The sequence below is a fragment of the Orbicella faveolata genome, unplaced genomic scaffold, assembly GCF_042242905.1.
Source record: "Orbicella faveolata isolate gen_17 unplaced genomic scaffold, um_ofav_v1 contig_13, whole genome shotgun sequence".
Taxonomy (NCBI): domain Eukaryota; kingdom Metazoa; phylum Cnidaria; class Anthozoa; order Scleractinia; family Merulinidae; genus Orbicella; species Orbicella faveolata.
Window position 1 is genome coordinate 19,172,081 of NW_028301540.1, and position 20,420 is coordinate 19,192,500.

General features: G+C 39.2%; 1 protein-coding gene and 2 pseudogenes across 3 annotated transcripts in view; 2 read left to right on the forward strand and 1 right to left on the reverse strand.

Annotated features, from left to right (window-relative positions):
* LOC110050841 (molybdenum cofactor sulfurase-like) overlaps positions 1–20,420 on the forward strand; it is a 111,519-nt gene that overhangs the window by 62,326 nt on the left and 28,773 nt on the right. For both annotated transcript variants that reach the window (XR_016206054.1, XM_089284951.1), the window contains exons 6-8: positions 2,712–2,802; positions 11,203–11,318; positions 12,256–12,386. Coding sequence is in view for 1 of the 2 variants with exons in the window: in XM_089284951.1 (XP_089141077.1) it covers positions 2,712–2,802; positions 11,203–11,318; positions 12,256–12,386 (338 nt within the window). In the remaining variant the exon portion in view is untranslated. The remainder of the gene's footprint in view (positions 1–2,711; positions 2,803–11,202; positions 11,319–12,255; positions 12,387–20,420) is intronic.
* LOC149115464 (uncharacterized) lies at positions 15,771–18,019 on the forward strand (annotated as a pseudogene).
* The window catches only part of LOC149115465 (uncharacterized), a 4,769-nt pseudogene continuing 2,265 nt past the window's right edge, over positions 17,917–20,420 (reverse strand). Inside the window, exons 3-4 of the transcript XR_016205823.1 lie at positions 20,060–20,420; positions 17,917–19,937 (exon numbers count right to left, since the gene is read on the reverse strand). The exon at positions 20,060–20,420 is cut by the window's right edge and continues 210 nt beyond it. The product of XR_016205823.1 is annotated as an uncharacterized LOC149115465 (transcript). The remainder of the gene's footprint in view (positions 19,938–20,059) is intronic.

Genomic DNA, 20,420 nt, shown 5'->3' on the forward strand with positions numbered 1-20,420 from the left:
AGATTATGCAATACCTTGCTATATACTTTTGCGGAATATTTCTTTTTAAGGATGTTTGCACTAATTGTGGCTGAGCATCCTTACTGGGCACGCAAATTCACACGCCACGTCATGCATGAGAGCACACGCTAAGTAATAAAATGAACAATGATAAGGTAGATGGCCATTGCTATAGGTTTGCCTGGATTTAACAATCTTGGACGCTCGGTGATCCCTACTTTTCTTTCCAGAAACAGATTTTATTTACAATGATCTGCACATTGTCCAAAAATGAACAAAAAAATCAATGTGGGAAGTTAAAAAAATTTCAAGATTTCTGTCCACGGGACATCGAATCCTACCATCTTGTGGCTGCAAGGCACGTGAAACTATGGTCGCTAAATGCGAACTTGTTTTTTAAGAAACCTCACCAATTGACTAAATTCAGTTAATAGGTCCACTTAAACAATATTTGGCAGAGAACATTTCACTTCAAAGATCTAATTGCATATCCATGATGTCATTCCGTCTGAGAGTGTCTTTGTTCTTTTGAGCTTCAGTATGGCTGCTCCTGAAGCGAGAACATGCTAGTGATTCTGTGGGAGATAATAATCAAGTTGAATTGAACGATCGGTTGGAAAATGCTCTGTGGTGTACTTGTGAGAGATGTGCAACCATACTGACGCAAAGAGAATGTGTTTTTTGCTGAGAACAGTAGGTCACCAAGATGGAAGGTACATTTTGCAATGAACGCAGTTAGTCAGAGTTAGGGGAAGAGGGGGTTTATTTCTAATTGTAAATTGCTCTCAGAATTGAACTGGTGACTTAAATAAATCCCTAGTTTAGTGCTTTTGATCTGATTTGTCTTCATTTTTATGTTACTGGCGGTTCAATGTGGAGGGAGTTCTGGTATCACAGTAACTGACGAGTTTTCAATGGTGTGTTTAAATTGGGCGGATGCTTTCCACCTCACAAGTCTGTGTTTTTACTTATAAGATTTGGATACTTTTTGCTCGTGCTCGTACATGTTTGCCTAGGTTTCTTTACACTTAATTACGGACTACGTGGACTCTTGTGAAATACATAGTGACTTAACATGTAAGATGTGAAGTGAAATCGGCGTCTTTGACATGAAATGTGAAATTGACGACATTCCTTATCAGTACCTAAGATTTTTTGTGAGAATTGTAATTTGTATTGTTGGAAAGCTAAGCATATGTAATAAATTTTGGATAGAAGAAAAAACTATAGACAACTTAAACATGCGCAAACCAGCAGAAGGAAAATTGACTCTGCAAGTGTGTTTCTTGTATTGCATGCGTCGTGTTTACTGGCATTGTTACTTGACAAAGCATGCAGTAAGATTACAGCTTCATTTTTTATCGTGGAACTGCTTTCATTAGCAACTGTAATACCCAAAAATATGTGAATTAATGATGAATTGTGTTGATAACATTGAGAACAAATTGCAACACATTTCAGACAAAATATTATTTACTTGCGGATATGGGATTTCGCTATAGCAGGACTTGTCAACGGTAATTGTTGATATATAGATAGGGCTGATGTACAATTAACTACTTCTTCTGATGTATTTCAAATCAAATTAGACAGCATTTAAAATTTGTAAGTATTTTAACTCATCCCCGGCTGTCAAGGCTGATTATTAAACACGCTCTGAGTTTTCGGCTCACAAATTAAAGATTATTCGTTGACCACTACTTTGCCCCAAAAATCCAAATTATTTGTTTGAAGAAAATTGCCCACCTGAAGGTATACTGTTACCTTAACAGAGGTAAATTTTATGTCTCTCATTAAGTTACTTTTTCTGTAACTCTTTTTTTCATCACCAAAAAGGCTCTCAGGATTTAGGAAGGGTTATTTGACAAGAAAACTTCCCAAACTCTGCAGATTTCATGGCATCTTACTCCTTCAAAAGTGTCTTCTCGTTTTGGATGGCTTTTAAATGTACAATCAATATTAATTTGAAATGGTTTATTGGAATGCCAAAACTGAAGAAACTGTAATCAATCTGATCAATGCTGGCAACAGAATAAGACCATGCTACTGCGTTAAATTAGTTCATGTCATGAAATAAGTCCATAAAAATTACCCACCCATCTGCTTTTACCGTTAGCTACTGTTACAGACTGCATAACATTTGCCTGTCTCACTGGGAACAGCTCCACTGAAGTTCTTATAAACAAAGTTGCTGCTCAAATTGTCAAAATCAAACCTTGATAAAACTAGGCTTGATAGAGCGGTTTTCAATTGAGTGTCGAAAGTAATTAGGCAATTACTTTGGTTTTGGTTTTGGTTTTACTTCAGTTTGAGATTGGCCAAGTAGTCTAATTGGTAAGTAATTGGTTTGGTTTTGGTTTTACGACACTCAATTGAAAACCGCTCTATTACACTTCTTAAGGTGGAACAAATTCTTTGTATCGTAACCAAACTTGTTGGATTAACCTAATCACAATGCTGCCACTTCCAAAGCCTTTTAATTCACAAAAAATAACTCATGGACGCCTTGCGTGCCTATGTTTCTTTTAAGTGCTTGTCATTATTTGGAATAAAGTAGAAATTATGACACTGCTTAATTTCTTTCAATTCTTCAATAGGCTTCAATCTTCTCCACTAATGGTTCACTGAAAAGGAAAAGAGAACTTGTCATTTGTTCTTGTATTTGTATTTTATAACTATTCATCTTTTGTAATAAATGCTTTGTTCATTAGGAATGCCTAGTTTGGTGTTGCCGCTGTGCTTGCCATCAGGATATCAGGAAAAAGAAACAAGCTTTTGTCAAACCAAAGTCTGTGGAAATAGGTATTTTTCACAACAGTTAGCAAACAGCGTATTTTGTTTTACTTAAATCCATATGTTTATGTGAGTTTGTATGAATGTACATCTTGCTAATAGTAATGTACTAATACATGGGTTTATCACTAGTGATAAATTGTACCATCCATCAGTGTAGCATGCCTAACATAATAATAAGGGATGAAATAAATCTTCATTATTTCATTGACTCCTGTGCCGCCCATAACTGCCTGTGGCAAGCGTTGGCCTTTGTTCCACTTCTGATGTCATCACCTTTAACTAAAATTGGCGTCACTTATACTCAAGATCCCCAGATCAGAGTGATTGGCTCAGTGGAGCCTGAACTATCTACCAAAATGCCCAGAAATTTTAGAGAAAAACTCTGAGGAAAATTTCCTGCGACTACACTTAGCTTCTTCATGGTAAAAATTGCCCGACCTGATGATGCTTTCTTTGAACTGGAAGCAAGCCCAGTAGAAGGTCAGTCATTACAGTAAAAAGATCAGAAAAGGAGAAAAAGGAAAGGCCGAAATACCTAGGTCACTTTCTCCAAATCTTGATTTCTGCACATGCCTGAGCAAAATCTCATAAGATATGATGCTAATGGAACAAAAAAGGCATGCTGTTGTGTTGCAAATGCCTTTTTGAGTAGATTGGAGCTAATTTGGTCATATCAAGGCTGAGAATCTCCAAAATTCTCCGGGTGTCAATGGATTAACAAGGTCTTCATCAGTGATTTACAGAAGGATCTTTTAGGATTACTACTGAGGATTCAAACAATAAATTATGGTAAAAATCAATTATAGAAGATCAGATGCAGAATGATCCCTTTTAAGTACCACCACTGTTTTGTTTGGACAAAGCTGCGCTTTAATTGAACTACGTGTGCCATGATTCTAGCATTGCAAAACAATGACTTAATCACTACATCATGTGTCACATGTGGGGCACATGATCTCAGAGGGAGCTCTCATTACATCCTTTTATAAGAAACAAAATGGAATGCCAAGAACAATCAGAAAACAAATGAAAGAAAGTCATAGTTATTATCTAAAAGAATCAAACAAGTCATGTCCGGGTAATGTCTTTGTCTCTAATGTCATTGACTTAGACTTATTCTTAACTCGTCCATGTTCATATCTGACTAACAACAAAGTCTTTCAGGTAGGCTGGCGGCTTTGTTACTTGACCACTGCAAGTTTCTCTGGAGGCTTGAGATGCTAAATCAGTTGTACTTCTGAGCTCAAGGGATCACTGGTGTTAGTTTTCTGTTTAGTGGGTTCAGGAGGTGAGGGAAGTTCTGTTTGCTTGGACATCTGAGTTGTTGGTGTGTGAGACTCTGGAGTTGCTTTCAGATGTCTTCTATTTTGTCTGAGGGCAGAACCATCCTCTGTGAGGACTTTGTAAGATCACACATTAACCTGCTCCTGAGCAGTAGCTTTCTTCCAGGGCTCCTTGGGGTTGTTTGTGGGCTGAATGTGCACTGTATCACCTGTTTGTTTTCAGTGGTGGTAGATCTCGAGCATTTCTATTGTAGTGGAATGCCTGCTTGGTTCTCATCTTCCACTTTTATTCTTGAACACCCTCTGCTTATATATGCAAATCTTAATTAACAGAAGGTTACTTAACTTACAGAAATAACAAAAACTCAAAAATATAAAAAATCCATTTGCTTAGATGTTATCACTCAGGCCTCCTTTTCGAATTGAATTTGATCTAGTATCCTTTAGGCCTGTCTAAGTTGCTGTTTGAAAAGCTGTTAATTTATTTAATTCGATTAATTTCATTTCCTGCACTGTTTTAGAACCTAACAGTGGGGTGCAGTCTTTGTTGACAACCACAAACGGTGCTTCACATTCTTTTTCAACCTTTGTCAACCAGATTAGTGCAACATCTTCTATTGGTTTCCATTTTTGATCCATTGAACATGCTGAGGTCTTGCTTCAAATGTGCAATCCAGCATTCGTCCGCAAAATCCTTTTTGCTTATTATGTTACAAGTTGTCCCACTGTCAACTTGGAAGAGAATGGGTTGATCTTATTGACGTCATTGACACTTTGTTCTTCCATATTTTCGAGTGAAATCGAATTGCTTGAATCTAGTCACTTGAATCCTGTGAAGTTTTGGGGTCTTGGACGCAATGAATCCGTTCTTTTCTGCGTTTTCGCCCACCAGGCTTCTGTTTACATACCTTGGCGAAGTGATTTGTTTTGCCACATTTCCCACATTCTTTTCCGAATGCTGGGCATTTATATCTTGATCTCTCATGTTTGCTGCCGCATTACTTACAATTAACCACATTGGGACTGCTCTTATCTTTGCCATGTTTTTTTCCTTTGCTGTGGAGCGCGTTGACTTCCTCTTTTCCATTCATGACTTCCGTTTGCAATACAGTTGTTTCAGCTGATTTTGCACACGTCCATACACTTCTGGAGGCTAGTTTCGGCTCTTGCAGTAATTTCTTTCTGGTTCTGGTGTTGCAAATCCCACGGACAATTCTATCACGAATTAGTTTGTCAGTGAGTGGGCCAAAATTGCATGTTTTTGCGAGAGTTCTAAGCGCCACTCTCTTGCTCTTTGTTATTGAAGCAGTATCGCTTGTAAATGATGTTTGTTTGGCCTATGCAATGCCTCTCCAGCAACTCCAGGACTTTGCTCATTATTTGCTTGTCTTCTTCATTTGTGAATGGAAGACCACTGTAGACTCTGAGGGCCTCAGATCCCATGCAGGTAATGAGAGTAGCTATGCTTTGCTTATTTTCTTGCTGGTTGAGACGTGAGACGATTTCGAATGAATCCCACACTTGCTTCCACTTCTTCCAATTTTCCGAAATGTTTCCAGCCATGTCCAATCATGACGGGACAGGTAAGGTGCTTTGAATTTCATAACTTGGCGTTGGCGCTGGAACAGGACCATCGACGCTTGGTGAACCTTCAGGTGGTGCAGTTGGCATTGTTTTGAGGCTACACTTCTGACATCATATTTTGTTTAGCCATAAACATGAGACCTATTTCAGACAAAGCCTCACTTTTATTGAAGTGCGTGAACCATCTACAAGATCTGTCTGATTCAAGCGTTGCAAAACGATCACTTTATCACTGTATCATGTGTCACATGTGATGTATGTGATCTCAGAGTGAGCTCTCGTTACAACCACCACTACAAATAATAATAATTATTATAAAAGTAAAATTAAAGTGGCCATGAGCCACTCAACTTGGAAAATGGATTGTCTGTAAAAAGTGACAATTTTGATGCCACTGACTTGAGGTTTTAATCTGTAGGTTAAGTTTAAGTTGAAGCCCACTGGCAAAACGCAATGGTAAAAGAATACACGAGGAGAAGTAACACCATTGAAAACATTCATGCAGTTATTGGTGATCCTCGTCCGAGACAATTATACAGAAAGTACAGCCTCTTGTCCGATCAGCAAAGCAGGTATATTCGGATTCTCATTTTCACTCCTATTTTTTCCCTTCTTTATTTTCCCAGGCGATATTAGTGATTTTTTTCTTTCTTTGTTTCCTTTTGAGAGATCTTAGAAATAAAAAAAAATTATCCAACATAGAGTCATAACACCACAAGGACAGCACCACGTGTCATCCGCTCAACAAAGTTAGGCCCTGTTCAGTGGGATTCCTGCTTGGATGGATCACCAAAAAAAAAATACCCTGTGTTGTAATAACTTCTGTTTTTTTTTTTCTTTTTTTGTTTTTTTCCTTCTCTTTCCAAGGTGATATTAGTGACTGTTGAACCCCCAGTCTTGTGTTGTCTTTTTTTTCTATTTATCATTTATTTTGTTCAAATCATTTTGCCATGTCTGTATTCATCTTTGTATTATTTATTTTACGATAATGTATAAATAATAGCGAAACAGTTCTCTTGTCTGTTAATTGTCCAAAACTTTTAACTTGGCTTGAATCATAATTTGAAAATTCATACAGCTCATCAATTTTGTGATTTTCAATATCTCCAGTTTTCAGCAATCGAGTATGGTTAAATCTGTATGAGTGGACACCTATTTATATAATTAGGTTCTCTATATAAAAACGTTTGCTCAAAAATCTATTAAATGTAGATCATTTCTGCAGTAAGATATTGAGTACTTGTGTCAGAAATCCAATGAATAACTAACTTGACACCATGCAGTTGACTGTAAAACAGCCTTGGACATTGCGATGTTCAAAACCTAGGAGGACTCCTATATGAAATGTAGGTCTAATAAGTGCTACAGACATCACAGTTTGAATGCACAAGTTTAATCATACTGGGCGCAAACACAAGAGTGTGATTCAACTGACGAATAAACGAGACAAAATGTTTAAGCACAAAATATAACGACACAAATGACTGACAACAGAGCAAATAAGCTTACAAAACTGTGGCAACTCGAATTCTAGAATTTGTACTTCAGGGCTCACAACAGTGAAGCAGCTAAGGAAAATGCGTTAGAAACCAACAGATCGAACTTTCAGTGTTAGCAAGCACTGGCAAAAAGGAAAACACAAAACTATGCATAATGAGGAACACTTAAGTACTACAGAGTGGGTTGCATAATTCCCTGGGGTCACGGAGAAATGTGAAAAGAAAGTGCTAGTTGCTACATGAAAGGTTGGGAATGCTTGTTGTCTCAGGTACAAATCAAGGATTCTGGTCTCACTGAGGGTGTTGATGACAAAACGTCACCATTCTTAGCTGTCAAAGTATCCTTTAGGGTGTACTCAAAGAAATAATAATAAAAGAAACACTCTCATTTGTTTTCTGCTGATCTCTCAAGTACACAAGTCGGGTCTGCAAGTGTGCAGGGGATCCGTTCTTGAACAGTGGCTAGTAATCGAACCTATTCTGTTTTAAGTGGTATCTTTTAGGGGTCTAATGAAGCGTAAGCAATGCCCACATCCCTGCAGACCTTCTCATTTGGGATTCCCCCCCAGGGTTCCAAGTGTCTAACAGGAAGTGACCCAGTGAAGGAGTGATGAAGTGAGATCATCCCACCACTACAACTTGGAAAATATAAATATATTCCAAGTTAAAAACATAAATTTCAGATTTTGGAAAATTGTAGGTGGCCCTGATCCCCCACTATAGAATTTTTTCAGGGGTGTCTACAAAACGAAGACCGAAGATCGAAGACCGAAGACCGAAAAACGAAGAGCTCATATAATTTTAGGCCTTTCAAACTCAAGGCAGTTATAATCATCGATAATCAGGCTTAAGTACTTTATCGGACGCTATCACACGCAAAACCGACGGGGTCTTCGTTTTGTAGTTTAGGCCGGGTCAAACTACAAAACGAAGACCCTCGCTCAAACGCTCTTTAAGACGCCAAAAGACACAAAACCGACTGGGTCTTCGTTTTGTAGTTTAGGCCGGGTCAAACTACAAAACGAAGACCCTCGCTCAAAAGCTCTTTAAGACGCCAAAAGACGCGAAACCGACAGGGTCTTCGTTTTGTAGTTTAGGCCGGGTCAAACTACAAAACGAAGACCCTCGCTCAAACGCTCTTTAAGACGCCAAAAGACGCGAAACCGACTGGGTCTTCGTTTTGTAGTTTAGGCCGGGTCAAACTACAAAACGAAGACCCTCGCTCAAACGCTCTTTAAGACCCCAAAACTCTTTTCCAAATTTCGATCTCACACGATCAGGCGTTTTCTGTTAGGGGTGGACCATTAGATTTTTGATTGGGGGGGGGGGGGGGTCGTGCAAATCCCAAAAAAATATCGATCATATGCTTCTAGTTTAAATAAAATATCATGCACATTTGTTAAGATGGAAAAAAAAATCGGGAAAGGATGACGCGTGAACAGACAGACGCCGAGATTTCTAAAACAGTTTCCTCGACTGTAAGCACTTTCGGATCAGGATCCTCAAAATTGGCAACTTTCTCGAAATTATTAACTTAAAATGAGGGCTGGGCATTTGTTTCTTGTCTTTTTGTGTCTGTTAGTTGGTTGCCAAAAGTGTCTTCAAAAATGTAACTCGGTAGATCGTGTTTTAACCACTGGATGAATTGTTTCTTGCGTCAGTTGTTGAATGATACGCCCTGTAGATCGGGAGTTAAAAAGTAAAATGAAACTGTAAAGCACACATTTTATCATAATATTTCCCCGGGAGGAAATTAAGTTAGTTGATCATCAGACATCTTAGGAGGTTCTCGTTGAAAGTTAAAAAATAGATATTGTTAAAACATAAAAAGTACACACGGTATATTATAATGAAATTTTTAAGACGCATTTTCGGAATATCGCAAAATCTACAGTCCGCTGCAATGCGGCAGCAAAAAGAAAATAATCTCGAGGTTCTCGTGGCTCATGTTCATATTTCAAAGTCTTGCGTAAGTCAATATGTCAAAACTTTTTTAACCGAGTAGTAAAATTAAATTTAACATCTCATACCAAACATTTTACACGTCAAGTTTTCGAGCCTTTTGAAAACGCTAGAATTAGAATGTGGGAAAGTTGCATTTAAATGTTCACATTTTGGTGGATTATTGTATAAACGACAGCATTATAGACGCCGTTGTTACGGCAATCATTTTGTTACTATTGTAGAATACCGTAACTATGGAATTATATTTTATCATGAGTTCGTTTCGGTTAGCATTATAAGATGTACGTTTTTAATCATAAAGGTAGTAAATTTAAATTGAACATCTCATACCAATATTTTATACTCACGGTTTCAAGACTTTTGAAGACGCTGGAATTAGAATGTGGGAAACTTGCATTAAAATGTTCACATTTTGATTGATTATTGTATGAACGAAAGTATAAAAGACGCCGTTGTTACGGCAATCAATTTGTTACTATCGCAGAATACCGTAACTATGGAATTATATTTTATCCTGAGTTCGTTTCCGTTAGCATTATACGATGTACGTTGTAAATCTTAAAGCATTAACTCACTCGAAAATATCAGATCAAAGCTTAACGACAAGCCGGATTGTAGTCTGGATATTCACTGGCACTGAATATTGACCTAGACAAGTTTGTATTTTTGGCACCCGAAGAATTTGTTGTTCCCCACAGGATGCCATTTTCTGTAGCATTACTTTCGTTTAATCCACATTGTCTGCTCAACATAAATATATACATGTATACGCGTTTCTCATGTCAGTTTCCCTTTGCTATTCCGGCAGCACAGCTCTTGGCTACCTATACTATTTTTCGGTCTAGTCTTCGAGCTTTGATCTGACAACCTTTATGGAAAAAAAATTCTTGGCCATGCCCTACTTGGAAGGATACGCCTGTATATCAGGACAAGGAAAGGGAATGACATTCGGGTTTCAAATACAATGAATATCGACTATACTTGGATTGAATTGTTGTAAAAATTATTTTTGATACTGTTATTCAACTGAAAAAAGGCAATAGGCAATCGGAGTATAAGAATAAAATAATCTTTAATTTCATTATTCGTCACGCTTTCTTCAAGGAAACTGTTTGAGCGAGGGTCTTCGTTTTGTAGTTTGACCCGGCCTAAACTACAAAACGAAGACCTAGTCGGATTTGCGTCTTTTGACGTCTTAAAGAGCGTTTGAGCGAGGGTCTTCGTTTTGTAGTTTGACCCGGCCTAAACTACAAAACGAAGACCTAGTCGGTTTCGCGTGTGATAGCGTCCGATAAAGTACTTAAGCCTGATTATCGATGATTATAACTGCCTTGAGTTTGAAAGGCCTAAAATTATATGAGCTCTTCGTTTTTCGGTCTTCGGTCTTCGGTCTTCGATCTTCGTTTTGTATACACCCATTTTTTCAGACCTTGCAAAAAGTTTCATCTTGACATGCTTAGCACAACTTGATATTAAAATACGAGTTTCACCAAGTCCTTTTGGAATTGTAAGCACTTAAAGCTAAAATCAATGGTGTTTTGAACAGATTGTATTGATACAAAGTTGACCAAAACTTCCTTAACATTTGTGTGATATTTTAACATCCCTTGATAAGTGTGGAATGATTGATTTGGCGAAGTACAACTGCTAGAGAGTGCTGGAAACTGTTACTAACCACCTAACTTGTGATCAGGAATTCATTTTTTTTGGCGAATGGGGGAAGTGGAAAAACCTTGTGTCCTGCTATAAATGTAAATGGAGTTTCCTATCAAGGAAAATAATCCACTCAAGAAGAATTTGTAGAGTTGCATAGTTATTGGTTTGCTTTATTTTCGTTTTTCTTATTTACTTATTTTTTACTGTCAAAAAGTGGTTTGCACAGTCGCTACCACTTTAGAGCTACAGTGTAGTAGTGGTCATAAGGCATTTTCTTTCTACAACCTTGTCAGTACTAACTCAAGATGAGGTGCCTATGAATACAATGTACATAATATTATTTATACCCTTATCCTAACCCTAATTAATGTTATCTTCTAATTCAGTAAGCTGAGTGTAGGTGTGCCTTATAATTGTAGGGTCTCTGTCCAGGATTGTGGAGACAAAGCTGCCTCATGGATGTCACAGTTTTTATGTAAAAACTGTCGACTAATTCAACATCATGAGAAAGATGGTCGCACTTGCAAACTTGAAGGTTAGTCTTGAAACACTCTTTGGTTACAAAGGCTATTTTGTAGAGACCTGCAAGGCTTATGGGAAGTGTCTGCTTACAAGAGCCATATGGACTTAGGGCAACCATACCTTTCTAAGTCAGCTTTTCCAACTTTTACTATGCAAACCAAAAAGGGCTGTTAGTAATTATAAAATGGTTTCAATTTGTTTTTTTGAACAACATGTCAAATGTTTCCACAGTACTGTATGTGTAAATTTAACAGTTCACAGAGAAGGCATATGAATTCTTTGACCCCCATTATACTGTCTTTATTTTGTATCTAAAAGGGTGTTTACAGACTGTCAATACATGCCTGCTATCTAAATTGTCTCTTTCTCTAAACTTTAAGTGCCCATATCATAAAATGAATGTTTCTTTTTCTAATTTAAAAGTCTTCATCTAAAAAGGAACTTCCCTAGAAAAAGTTTTCATTTTTTGTGTGAAATGTTGTTCACACCCAGTTAGGGCAGGAATATGGAACACTTGATGTGGAGTCTAATGCACTAACCATTAGATCACTAGCCTTTGGTAATTTTTATCTGTACACCAAAGACATGCAATTTTTTTAATAATTAATTTAAACGTGGAGGATATTTTTTGGAGTTATTCACAAAACCGGTATAAAAAAATCTGTAACAGGTGTAGCATTTTTCTTTTATCCCAGACTAAATGAACTGTTCAAGGAACCCCCTCCCTTTGCCCCTGCCCCCTCTGTCATCAGTGGTAAATAGGGAACTAAGGGGAAGGAAAGAACTACGAACTTCCCAACACTTTTGCTGTAGGTTGGATTTTGGGTCTCTTAGAAACCCAGAATTCTATAATTAATCTTTCTGAAATAATCTCTTTGTCTTGCTTGTCTTGTTATTTTTGCATGTACAATCATTTAATCTCTTTCCACATCGTAATCAATGGAACCAAGGAGACAGAGGAAACAGTTCTCTTTCCTTAGCCAATGAATCACAATTTCTTCTCATTACAATGGCAAGCATAAGTGAACTTCTGACAAGTGTTAAACAGCATGAAGCAACAAAACTACCCATGGAAACAGAGGTGAGTTGCACTGCTTTAGTTTATCCTAAAATGGATGTTTCATAAGAAACTGTTGTACTGCATCAGCAAGCGCAACAGTTTATTTACCTTTTCAATTTGATTAAATTGAACTAATTTACCTTTTCAACTTCATGGATGTGTTCAAGTGGGTGTGGGAACATGTCAAGTCTGAAGTGCTTAACCAGACTCCCTGATTGTTTCAATTGCGCATGTATTTTATACCTTTGTGTATCTGTATGAATTGGTCAGACAGAAAGAAGGGTTGGAGATAACTTAAACTGTGAACATCTTCTGCAAACCTGTAAGAGGTATAATACCAACAAGTAACTGTTCCTTATCATTTTAATCTTCCTGGTCATTCTTTGAAAAGCATGATTGTCGTAAGAATTTGTTTCTCTTCATCAAGACAATCATGACATATATTGGTGTTTTTGTCGATATAAAAGTTGTGAAAAATTGTTGATATTGCGTGACATCGGTGAAAAGGTCCATTTAGAAGTGTTTTCCTGTTGGATAGTACATATTGGAAACCTACTTTGGTGCACCCAAAGGGAAGTTTGCTTCAAACATGGGCAATGGGATTACTTGGTAGCCAGAGGCAGCTCAGCTACCTTAATGTGACTTCGAAGGAGACTGTGAAGTTTCCAGATGGGGATCTTGGTATGATTTTGCCTCTGGGAATGCAACTCGAAGCAGGAATCTTGCAGGAACTCTCACTGGGAAGTATTCTTGATGAGATTCGTGGCAGGAATCTTAGCAAGGTTGTGGCTGATAAAAATGCCTTCCCTCTGCAAGATTACTGGCTGCCAGGATATTACGTTTTAGTTGTTACATGTCAAATGAAAAGAACTTAGCAACACAGTATATATTAAATTATTTGATTGAATATACCCATAGGGAAGTACATATTAATACTGACACTAAAACTATGTGTTATTAGATGGCTTGCTACTGTTTTGAGGGAGTGAAAGAGCCCAACTTGTTTTCTTGTATAATGTCCTAAGATGGCTTTCTTTCTTTCTCAAATTACCATTTGCTCAAGTCTTCAGCTATCATATGTGAAACAGAAATAATGCAAACATAAATAAATAGCCTACTGTAACACCTGATCGAATGCTTGAGGGAAACCTGGGAAGTAGTAGTTTTAATGACCTTCTCAAAGATCTACCTGAATGACCCTACCTCTAAATTTTAGGAATTAGAAATTGGCTTTGATTAAAATAAAAATACGTGATATCCTGCCGGGATAAATTCCATCGTAAGATCAGGTTCCTTGCAGAAAACACAGCAGGACCACTTAGCTAGGGGTATCCTATTTGAACACAGGATACAAAATGTACTTTGCAGTAGCCTGATAGGATACCAGCACCTGTGGAAAAAAAAAATCCACTACAGCAAATAGATGTTCACTTAAACAGGATTAAAAGTGTTTTTGAAAAGTGCTGTAACCATCATATAATGCAGAAATGTTTTTGTCTGATTTTTGTTTGTTACTGCTGACCACCATTGTGATACATAACCATCCAAAACTAATTGACCACAGAATGAGTAACCAACTGCTTAAAGGCTGCTTTTCACTAGTGCTTTTAAAAGCATATATAAGCACAAGAAGAAACATAAGCATAAGCACACCAGAACAGTACATGTATGCATTATGACATGCCCAGGCAGAGAACAAACAAGATTCTCAATACCAGCTCACTCCAGTCAAATAAACATGTGGCTGTGGCGTCAATAATAGATACCAGCCCCCCTCAGTTTTTAAGCAATGTGGTAAGTGTGTTATGTTATTTGCAATGTTTTTGCAGAAATTTGGGTCAAAGTGAGTTTTGATTGGTTGCCTGCCTTTTGCTTATCCTAATGTGATAAAGTCTCCACCATTCTTTCTATTGACATAAGTTGTTCAGCCAAATTTACCAATTGACAAAAGATATTTTGATTTTCTTATTTTGTTTCAATCAAGATGAATTGTAAATTATTCCATAGAGTGTTACAGGGACATAGTTCCCGTCATGTTTTGCATTGTTTATGGAGAAGTTACTAGAACCGTGAAAATCAAATACAGCATTCTGTGGACCTTATACATGTAACTGCAAACATATTTTCATTCATCTTTTCCATTCACATATTGGCTCAGAGAAGCCTTCTGATTGTCTTTATTGTCCTTGCTGGCCTATCTTTGCAGGCAAGACTCCAGGCTCCAAAGTACTTGATCTGCATTATTAACTTGAAGCTCTACGCAAAAAGTTAAATAGTTTAGGGACTCCTCCTGTAAGAAACATGCCTTGCGTCTAGTAGTCAGGGCCGTATAGAGAAAAAACATTACTAAGGCAGTGTAGTTTGTTTGTTTATTTGTTTGCTACCAGTGATTTACTTTCCACGATTTGCTCTGTTTGCCTGTTAGCTATGTCCTTGGTAGTTATTTTTGGTATAACACCTGTCCATACCCAAAATAGAAAGAAGTGCTCATTGGTCAGAATAAATTGTAAATCTCAAAAGGTTTATATCATTTATAATCTTTATTTTACAAAAATGTTCCCTACCTCAAAATCACTCCTTGGAAAATATTTGTACCTTAAAGTTTTTTCATTAGAAGCATTTGTTTCATTTTCTGTCCATCTGGTTGATTGTTTGTTTGTTCCTTCCTTCCTCCACATTTCCCAAAATTTTTACAGGGTTTATTTTACTGCCTTCGAGAACATCAAAGTGCTCTAGATTTTGAAGCTTGGTTCTATTTTACCTAAACGTTTAATAGATGCTTTTTTAGCTTTAAAGCTGAACTTGTTGGTTTATTTTTCACAAATTTTAAGTTTTTTCGGCTGTTCCGATATTTGTAAAGGAACGTTCCTCTGGGATCGAGTGTTCCTCATTTTTGTGTTCCTATTAACCTTAAGAGGACCAGCTTTTTACAGAGTAGGAACATAGCGTTCACTGTAAGGTAAGACAAGAACATTTTGTTCCGAGTTGTCAACTGCAAGTGGAACAAATTGTTCCCAAATGAGTGATTTAGGACTGTTTTGTTCCGAGTTCCTTTTTGTACATGGAACACATTGTTCCTAACTTGATAAATTGGGTCTGTTTTGTTCCGAGTTCCTATTTGTGCATGGAACACATTGTTCCTAACTTGATAAATTGGGTCTGTTTTGTTCCGAGTTCCTATTTGTGCATGGAACACATTGTTCCTAACTTGATAAATTAGGACTGTTTTGTTCCGAGTTCCTATTTGTGCATGAAACACATTGTTCCTAACTTGATAAATTGGGTCTGTTTTGTTCCGAGTTCCTATTTGTGCATGAAACACATTGTTCCTAACTTGATAAATTGGGTCTGTATTGTTCCGAGTTCCTATTTGTGCATGGAACACGTTGTTCCTAACTTGATAAATTAGGTCTGTTTTGTTCCGAGTTCCTATTTGTGCGTGGAACACATTGTTCCGAAATTAATAAAGAAAGACCGTGTTATTCCGATTTTGCTATCTGTGAATGGAATATATTGTTCCGAAATTGGTCATTAGGAACAAGTTTTGGACTTTATTGTTCCGATTTATCGATCCGTTAACTATGTATTGTGTCACTGAATAGGCGTGTACAGACCTGCCTGGGCAAGTTTGGGTTGTATCTCACTGTCATGAATTTTACACAATAGTAATGAGTGTGGGCAAGCAAGGGCATGTTTTGGCAAGTTGAAACGTCCTTTTGTTTCGGCTAAGATTTAAAGGCGATTGTGCTAGCCACATGTTGTTTAAAGGGAAAAAATGAGCAAGAAGTGCAAAGTCAATTGGTCAGATGTCCAAGGAGCATCACCCAAACCAAAGCGGCTTCACTTGGAAAAGGATGAAGCAGACAGCTTTTACCATTGCCTGATACAAGAGTGTGAACATGATGGATTTCAAAGTCAGAGAGGCTGTAGAAAACACGTTAGCACTAAACACAGTTGGTTCTTTTATTTTGACGAAAGGCCCGATTCTAAACAAGTAACAAAGTCGCTGACGATTGGAAGAAATGAAGATGAGACAAACGAGACCACAAAGCACAACGTGAAGTTACTTTCTTCATTTCCATTATCATGTAACATTGGCGAAGTATTCACGAAATGGTTGACAGGAAGTGCTGGCGGTTGTAAGAAAGATCGTGCCGCTCAACAGATAGTGACAAGGTGCTTCAAGTTTCTTAGATTTTGCTGTGAAGATGAAGAGGAGTTAACGTTTGAAGTGGTCGACTTTAGTTTGTGTTCTCCAAATCTGTTGTTTAAATTTATCGACTACTTACAAGATGGATGTAAGCTCGGTCATGGTGGGCGTTTGGGCTACATAGATGCTATTTCTGAATTGATTGACTTCAGAAAACTTCATGGCGCATCAGAAGCAGTTCTAAGAAAGTTCTCTACGACAGAGTTGTACCTCAAGAGAGCCCGAAAAACAGTTGCAAAGATGATGAGATTGCAGTGGACACAAGATTTAAACATCGAGACTCTGGAAGCAAGAGGGCACTGGGCAACAATGGAGGAGTTGTTGGAGGTGGTGAAATTTCATCTGCCGCGTTACGAAAATACCGTGAAAATGTGCAAAACCAGTCCAGCCCAAGTGAACCCCTCAGGCCTAACATTTGCCACAAAATTTGTAGCCATGTATCTGTTCATCAAGGTGAAGGGATCGCGGCCCATGACGTACCAATATTTGACGGTGGACATGATTGCCACAGCTAAGGAAAATGGTGGATTTATCAATCAGAAAACGTTCAAGACGGCTGGAAAATATGGCTTCGATTCTTTGATTCTGACCGACGCAAACATGCACGTTCTTAACGGCTACATCTCGAACGTTAGACCATTGCTTAAGCCCCAGTGTGATTTCGTTCTCGTCACCAGAAATGGAGGTCAGCATGGCAAACTGGGCGAAACTATGAGCAAACTGGTTTTTGATGCAATTGGAAAATACATTCATCCCACACGTTATCGCCAAATCGTCGAAATGCAAAGCCTCAATCAGCTCACTAGCGAAGAGCAAAGGTTTTTGTCTGAGGACCAGAAACAGTTCTGCGGTTGCTAAAGTTCACTATCAAAAGCAACGATCGCGAGAAGTTGCCCTGAAGGGTCACGAGTGTCTTCAAAAACTTCAAGGTACCAAGGGTTCCGAGGTAGACAATGACGTACACGCAAGACTTGGCGGTTCAACGTCCAGCTCCGGGCCTTCAGTTGAGACAGCTCAGAATAAAAACAGCTCGACCCCCATAAAGGATACCCTGCCTAAGAGAAACTTGCACCTTCAGAGGAAAACTCGTCATGTTTTAAAATTCACGAAAGAAGAGGATGATTTTCTGAAGGAAGGGATAACTAAGCACGGGTTTGGACAGTGGACAGCTATTTTGAGAGATTCCGATTTCGCATTTCAAGAGGGAAGAACGGCGGACTCTCTAAAGAAAAGGGCCGGAATGAAAATGTCGCTAGTTTGATAAAGAGACTGGAAAAGTGTGGACACTGACTTTCAATGCAAAGCTGATGGGTGTAAGCAGAGTTTGTTGTACACAAAACAGACAAAAATCAATTGCTTTATTGTAAATGCATCTTCCTGTCTCCAGATGACAGCAAACTCAACAAACATGTTATATTCTTTTGGAACTGGCCTATCGCCACTGTCAATATCACTGTAGCATAACGACTGTCTAGTTCACAGTGCTTTCAAGAACTATAATCTCTTAATGTAACTAATAGCCATAATATTTTTCCTTTAATTCACATCGTGTGCAAAATAGTCAAACGTAGCATAAGTGCAACGTGGTATTCCTTAACAATGCACACACTAATACATGTGCAAATATGAACATAGAAAGAATAAGTCGCACGCAAGCTGTCTTATTACAAGCCCATGAAACTACCAATCTACGGTTGCGTACTAGTCTGCATAAAACGAGTCAGGGTCATTTGCTTCTTGGATGGATGCGCCTGGCTTTGAAAGTGCGGCCTCTTCACTGACGTAGCTGCTACAGGGTTGTGAGCTCGAGCAGTGCCTGGGGACGGTGGACAGATAGCTTCCACGTCGTCATTCGGAATGTACATTGGTGTCTTTGGTGCCGCCGACCAACATTCTTCGTCGTCTTCGTCGGAGCTCCTGCTTCTGGCAGGCAGATTTGCTGGACACTGGCTGGGTGGGAAGACTCTCACTGGCAGCGGAGAGAACAGGTCTCGTATGAAATTCACGCAAGAACGGTCTACCAGCTCGTTGCTAAGGCAGAGCCTCTTGCGTTCTGCCAGGGCAGCCGGTAGTTTCAGCGTTCCATGACGCTCGTGATAACAGCGCAGTTTTTCGCAATTGATTTCCAGGAGACTTTGCATCACTCTTCGTTCTTCTTCGTCTCTTGGATCTTCCATTCTTTCGCTTTGCTCAGCCATTTCCTTCTCCATAGCTAAAAGTCACGGCTTCCCAAATGCTGTTCTGATCCTTTCCTGTTCCTGATCTTCTTGAAAGGCAGCGAGGTCCCTTCGAATCGGTGTGGGCAGCGGCTCGTTATGGTCGTGCGGGAGCAACGACACGTGCTCCACCGACACTCCCCTCGTTTGTAAGAAGTGTTGCCTCTTCTTATAGCACCTTTCTTCAACCCTTTTCAGCCTTTCCTTTTCAGCGAGATGACTTTCTAACATGTGGCTCAGTTGGCGGTGACGTAGAGAGCCAGGTGAGCATTGTGCCAGCCTAGCTTTCAAGGTCGTCAGGGTCTCGTCTTCATCGGAATCGCCGACATCTTCAATGGCGTCCTCTTCAGAGCTTTCTTCTCGGGATTGCGGTTCTGTCAGAAGGCCGCAACTCTGTTCTCGTCTACAATCGCCCTGGGCGGTTTCGTCGACTTCTTCGTCTATTAAAGAAACGCTCAAAATGTTGCGCAACTCCTCCTCGGGCATACCACTTTCGTGCACAGTGGGCATTGTACTGGCCTGACTGCTCGGGCTGTCTCCTACGATATTGTGCGCCCACACAATGCAATCCATAGCATGTTTCCTCAGCCACTTGTTTGCTTCAGGTTCGACACGAGGAAGACTCTTGGAGTGGTACTTGCGCAGGCGTTTGTCCATAGCTTGATTGTGAGCTGCACCAAAATCCATTTCCACCTGGCAAGTTATGTACATGGTCGCAGTGCAATGGAAACCTTGAGCCTTTTTCCACTTCGCATCGTGCGACGTGAAGCCCCCTTGACATATGATTTTCCAGTCATCTATGTCGAGCAGGGTGGCATATGCCTCGTCTAGGAAGATAACCTCTGTCAGGTTGTCGATCATAGCCTTGTTGAAACTCTTTTGCTTCGTGACGCGAGCAATTCGGCTTAGGGGAATGATCTGAAAAACAGGTGAGAAGAGGCTGGTCTTTCCGCTGTCAGCTGAGCCAATAGCACACAGCACAGGCTGTTTGTGTTCTTTGGGACGGAACAACGCCAGGAAATCTGCACAAAACTGCCGAATTTCATCTTCTGTTAGGCTGTTCCTTAGGATTGCCTCAAAATATCTTGGCTCCGGGTCCTTGAGTCGGTCGTAGTCCACAAACGCGCGTGGAGTTGTGAGACCCTTCTGTTGAAAAGAGCCAAAACAAAAGCACATCAGACAGTGCTACAGATCGTAAAGATTGGGTTTGAAAATTTGATTGTATCTTCTTATTTAAATGTTAAAACAGTCCAGTGTATTCTTCTCACCTGAGATTCTGAGATAATCCCTTGGACGAACGACCCAGAGGAAAAGCTCCAAAACCACCCGTCTTGTACTTCGATCAGGTCTCTGTCAATCTTAATTTGGCGTATGAAAGAGCTTTCTGGCTCGCTTAGTATGGGCAGAACACGTTGAATATGCTGGACCAGACGGTCTTTGAACGCTTCGTTTCCCATTAGGCTGTGGAGGAACGTTTTCATGGTACACAGATACTGGAACGTGAACTGCGATTTGGCCGCCAGTTTGTACACCTCGCCGCGATACACAGCATACTGCAGCTTTTTCATCACAATTTGTATATCGTTGCACAGGACTGTTACTGGACAGGATAGGGGTTTGTGCGGCGGA